The sequence below is a fragment of the Schistocerca gregaria genome, chromosome 2 (genome assembly GCF_023897955.1).
Source record: "Schistocerca gregaria isolate iqSchGreg1 chromosome 2, iqSchGreg1.2, whole genome shotgun sequence".
NCBI classification, from domain to species: domain Eukaryota; kingdom Metazoa; phylum Arthropoda; class Insecta; order Orthoptera; family Acrididae; genus Schistocerca; species Schistocerca gregaria.
Genome location: NC_064921.1, coordinates 865326231 through 865332230, shown reverse-complemented (window position 1 = coordinate 865332230; position 6000 = coordinate 865326231). Strand labels below are relative to the sequence as shown.

The 6000-nt window shown below is 42.8% G+C and overlaps 1 protein-coding gene across 1 annotated transcript in view; it reads left to right on the top strand.

The window, feature by feature from the left end:
* The first annotated feature begins 1852 nt into the window (after positions 1-1852).
* Positions 1853-6000, top strand: part of LOC126335242 (isocitrate dehydrogenase [NADP], mitochondrial-like) — a 114793-nt gene continuing 110645 nt past the window's right edge. The window contains exon 1 of the mRNA XM_049998280.1: positions 1853-2081. Within this exon, the coding sequence (XP_049854237.1) occupies positions 1982-2081 (100 nt within the window). The 5' untranslated portion in view covers positions 1853-1981. The remainder of the gene's footprint in view (positions 2082-6000) is intronic.

Below are 6000 nucleotides of genomic sequence, written 5' to 3'. Positions count from 1 at the left end.
CTACGGAAACCAAACTGATCTTCCCCGAGTTCGGCTTCTACTAGTTTTTCCATTCGTCTGTAAAGAATTCGCGTTAGTATTTTGCAGCTGTGACTTATTAAACTGATAGTTCTGTAATTTTCACATCTGTCAACACCTGTTTTTTTTGGGATTGGAATTATTATATTCTGAGGGTATTTCGCCTGTTTCATACATCTTGCTCACCAGATGGTAGAGTTTTGTCAGCACTGGCTCTCCCAAGGCCGTCAGTAGTTCCAACGGAATGTTGTCTACTCCCGGTGCCTTGTTTCGACTCAGGTCTTTCAGTGCTCTGTCAAACTCTTCACGCAGTATCGTATCTCCCATTTCATCTTCATCTACATCCTCTTCCATTTCCATAATATTATCCTCAAGTACATCGCCTTTGTATAGACCCTCTATATACTCCTTCCACCTTCCTGCTTTCCCTTCTTTGCTTAGAACTGGGTTTCCATCTGAGCTCTTGATATTCATACAAGTCGTTCTCTTTTCTCCAAAGGTCTCTTTAATTTTCCTGTACGCAGTATCTATCTTACCCCTAGTAAGATAAGCCTCTACATCCTTACATTTGTCCTCTAGCTATCCCTGCTTAGCCATTTTGCACTTCCTGTCGATATCATTTTTGAGACGTTTGTATTCCTTTTTGCCTGCTTCATTTACTGCATTTTTATATTTTCTCCTTTCATCAATTAAATTCAATATTTCTTCAGTTACCCAAGGATTTCTACTAGCCCTCGTCTTTTTACCTAATTGATCCTTCTTGATTCTTCTTCTACTGTGTTTCTTTCCCCAATTCCTGTCAATTGGTTCCTTATGCTCTCCCTGAAACTCTGTACAACCTCTGGTTCTTTCAGTTTATCCAGGTCCCATCTCCTTATATTCCCACCTTTTTGCGGTTTCTTCAGTTTTAATCTACAGGTCATAACCAATAGATTGTGGTCAGAGTCCACATCTGCCCCTGGAAATGTTTTACAGTTTAAAACCTGGTTCCTAAATCTCTGACTTACCATTATATAATCTATCTGAAACCTGTCAGTATCTCCAGGGTTCTTCCATGTATACAGCCTTCTTTTATGATTCTTGAACCAAGTGTTAGCTATGATTAAGTTGTGCTCTGTGCAAAATTCTACCAGGCGGCTTCCTCTTTCATTTCTTAGCCCCAATCCATATTCACCTACTACGATTCCTTCTCTCCCTTTTCCTACTACCGAATTCCAGTCACCCATGACTATTAAATTTTCGTCACCCTTTACTATCTGAATAATTTATTTTATTTCATCATACATTTTTTCAATTTCTTCGTCATCTGCAGAACTAGTTGGCATATAAACTTGTACTACTGTAGTAGGTGTGGGCTTCGTATCTATCTTGGCCACAATAATGCGTTCACTATGCTGTTTGTAGTAGCTTACCCGCATTCCTATTTTCCTATTCATTATTAAACCTACCCCTGCATTACCACGATTTGATTTTGTGTTTATAACCAGAAGTCTTGTTCCTTCTGCCACTGAACTTCACTAATTCCCACTATATCTAACTTTAACCTATCCATTTCCCGTTTTAAATTTTCTAACCTACCTGCCCGATTAAGGGATCTGACGTTCCACGCTCCGATCCGTAGAACACCAGTTGTCTTTCTCCTGATAACAACGTCCTCTTGAGTAGTCCCCGCCCGGAGATCCGAATGGGGGACTATTTTACCTCCGGAATATTTTACCCAAGAGGACGCCATCATCATTTAACCGTACACTACGCTATGCAACCGAATAGCGCGGTGCTATGCGCGCTGCCACCGGCTCGCTTCTCTTTAACGGCGAAAGTTGGCAGCATTTCCACTTGCCAGTTGCCGCCATCCGCCTGCAGGGTTCGCGCACGTCAGGGGCTCCGATATTACCGGCAGCGGCAGTCGATAACGAACCATTCCTACTGTGTCGTATAGTGTGCGTTCAAAGCAAGTGGCGGTATGTCTTCCACCATCTCCAAGCTGTCGAGGGCCGTGAGCCTGCTCTCGCCGAAATCGCCCAGTTTCGCTGCACCCGTCTACATCAAGCACCAGCGGAACTGTGAGTACACAATTTGTCGTATAAAACCTTGCAGTAAACAGTTTCTAACGCAGCCCTCGTCTCACACGTGTTTCATCTGCTAGCGACGAGAAAGAGCATTTGTGTGTCAACCCACGGCTGTATACAACAGAGAAACAGATAACGTTTGTTGTGTCTATTTCGTTTTTTTGACTAGTAGCAATTTTGGTTTCGTTCAGAATTCACGGTATCTTAAAAATTGATCACATTAGTACAGCCAGTGCGAGCTCAGTGATCAGCGTGCAATTGTAATTGTTTTGGTCTTACAATAATGTGCGGATGTTAAGTGTAGACCCTAGCAAGTACCTGCTGTACTTTGACCAAACTATTCTGCGAGCTCCCCTGCTAAATGCCAGTTGCGCCATGACCTACTACAGCTTCTCAAAGTAGACTGACACTTGTATGCATAATACTTGCAGTCATTATACGTTACATAATTTTGTGTGTGTGTGTGTGTGGAGGGGGGGGGGGGTAGGTTTTACAGCCCAGACACCTGTTATCCCATGTGTCCAGACAGACGGAATCGGGCATCGCTACTTACTCCGTGAGTTTCAGAAGAAAAAAGAAGGCTCAGCAATTAATTTCTATTCGAGATACCTATCTCTGACAAGAGATAAATCTGCCGTTTTTGGTAATAATATTTGAAACTATTCGGTTAACTTAAGCGTATATTGGCCGTGAAAACAGACACTGTAATATTTGAAATCGTGGAAGTATGCGCGTGCTGTACCTGTGGCCCTTGCGCATGCGCGTTTTTGCTGGAGCCACCAGAAGATTGTGCTGGCTTTCTCAATGAAATACTCGACTTTACGTGAGGTCGTGGTCGTGAGACACACTACTGAAGTACAGTAAGGATTTTCGCAAAAGACTAGCGACAGCTGACGTAGCACATCGTTTCGCTCCCTGGAATGCCTCACAGTAAGACATCTCTGTAGAAAGGGTACTTAATATATAGTGGCGTTTGAGTGCAACGTATAAAAAATGACGGCGAGAATACCCACTGGAGTCACTTAACCGTGATGGCGAGAATATCCACTGCAGCCATTTAAATTCATCAACAACATCAAAAAAGTGAGAAAAACTGCTATTTGTTGTAACTAGTTTCGGGCATGAACACATTTTCGGATTGGCTGATATGTTAAAGTGCTTAAACATTTCTGCCACGTATCTGGTAGGTGTCGAGTGCAAAGTCCCGTCCTATCTAGGTTTCCTGTGGCTTCCCTAGACCCCCTAAGCCGAGTGACAAGTCTTGCTTCCTATTTGGAATTCTCTCAAAAATAGCAGTTTGGAGATTGACGATAGTATGATAATTCCAGTATTCACATTGTTGGTTTCGGCAATTATTCGACCTCTTCAAATTTGATTAATGCGCTAACAGATTCGTTATGATAAATAACAAATAAAAGTGCATAATTAGGACTTTTTCATATTTGGATGAAGGTTTTAGTGGATTAATCATATCTGAAGATAGCATTGAATTGCCGAAACCGGTAATGTAAGAACCGTAATTATTTAGCTAAATTATTGTATAAATACTTATAAGGTCGCATACTTCTCTTTGGCAATATGTCAACTCTTAAAAAAATTAGGAAGCATTATGCTCCATTGATCGCTGGCATTAAAAACTAGGAGTAATTAGTTTACTACAAAAATGAATATACAATTTATACCCCTAAAATTGTATTTATGATGTGGCGGAACTTAGAGCTGGGACTATCACTTATAAAAGCGGAATCTCTCGGACTAGAATTGAAAAGGTAAATATTACAAGCCGTGTTTTTACATACGCGAGCTGCCGTTTTACAGAAAAGAATATTCCCCGCATACTGAGGACGTGGAATTCCTTTAGATTTACGGTAACTGAAGGACACTGAAGTGATGTTGTGGTTCGTTTCCTTTAGGAACGTTGTAAATGGGAATAGTGTAGTTAGAATTGAGTCAAAGTATGTAGCCGTTGCTGATTGCGCTTCCCTCTTTGTGGCCTTCCGGTGATAAGTTGAATATCTCTGTTGGGGATTCCCCAGTACGGAAATGACATCCTATCTCTCGCTGTACTAAGTGCGGAATTTCACGAAACTAACAAGGGAGAGTGCTTACAATATTAAGAGTGCAATAAGCACTATGATTCTTGATGTTACGGTGTCCCGAGAATTGAGCACAGCACTGCCTGCATTAAGTGCAAACACCAGTTATAGTATCACGGTTTCTAACTGTTGCAGAGTTATAACAAGGGATATCATTCAATCGTTTTCGTTTAAACAGCCCAAGAATTCAGTTGAAAGAACGAGCATTCTATGTTTAACTGACGGAAGGGAGTGCAGGAAACCTTATAGTTTGGTTCAGCCCTTAACGAACCAAGTGTATGTAGCCTGTAAAACATAGCGGTCACTTAGTTCGTGAAACTAGCATTTACTAAAAACCATTATTGCCTGGCTCATACGTACGCTGACAGATGGTGTTAATGGATGAGAGGACGAATTTAGATCAGTCTGGTTTCCACCTTCCAGCGTCTTGGATAGAAACTAATGATTTAGAATGAAACATGTCACAGACAGTGTTTATCCCCCGGGCGTCAGCTAGAATGGAAATCTAGAAAACGCTTAATCAGCTGATAAACAGTATCGGCAAATTAAAAGATCCTTACTAGATCAGCTGGACAGTAGAACGTAAGACATCACCACCACCGCCCCAACCATTGCATTCAGCCACTTCCATTGCTGGACTAAGGTGTGCTCTTGACTCCTACACGAGTGCCAATGATCAGCCATAAATATTCACGTTGTTTCTGTATGTCTTCTACCAACCATCCATTACGCTGTCGACCCGAACTTAATTTCTTGGAATTCAACAAAGAACTTCCTTGATCCATTCACCTATTCTGCCCTTCTCCATTTCATTTTCAGTACTCGTTATTGCACTCCAGTCTGTCCCAAATCATCATCAGCTTCTCAGTGGTCTTTCCCCGCCTTGTTTTTCATTTCCTCGTCTTCACTAGTTCTGCATACCCAACGACGTTGACACCGACAAAATGGGGGTTGTTGGGCTAGTCTTCTTCCGTCGCCACAGTGTCTTGTTATAAAGAAGCCACCATTGCAGTAGGTTTTCCAATTAGTCAGTTCCTGGTGTATGGTTTTGCTTAAGAGACAGGTCCCTCTTCCGACCGGGATCCTTTGCTTTCAGTTATTTGGCCAACGGCCATCTGTCCGATGAAGCATAAGACGTGATCCATCGGTCAGACCGCAGTGTACATACAGTTGCGGCATTGGCGTGCAAATTGCAGCCTTCATCGCCTACGGACAGCAGTCAGCAAGTGTGCATGAACGAAGCGTTTGCTGCGGAGCCCCATGCGCGGCAACGTTCGCTGAGGGCCATTGAGTAAACACTGTTGATAGCCTCCGTGCACGGTATACTTTAACCACGGCAACACACGAACAGTTCACGAACTTAGCCGTTTCGGAAATGGTTCCATCCTTGGCCCTTAAGCCAATCCCCCCGACACGGTTTATGCACGCTCCATTGCTAGTGCTGCCATCTGGCGTCAGTGACCGCTTATTTCACGTTGACTCTGAACCTAGGTAGTGGTTACATTAATATGAGGCGACCGTGTGTGACGGATAGTGAATATTCCTACAGTATCTTTGTTAGGGCGCTATCACAAGTTTCGTAAGCATAGCACAGTGTTTCACATTACGAATGAATGACTGATGAGGCTTCCAGGCTGGTGCAAGCCTTTCGATTGGACGCCACATTATTCAAATGGTTCAAATGGCTATAAGCACTATGGAACTTTACATCTGAGGTAATCAGTCACCTAGACTTAGAACTACTTAAACCTAACTAACCTAAGGACAGCACACACATCCATGCCCGAGGCCGGATTCGAACCTGCACGGTTCCGGAC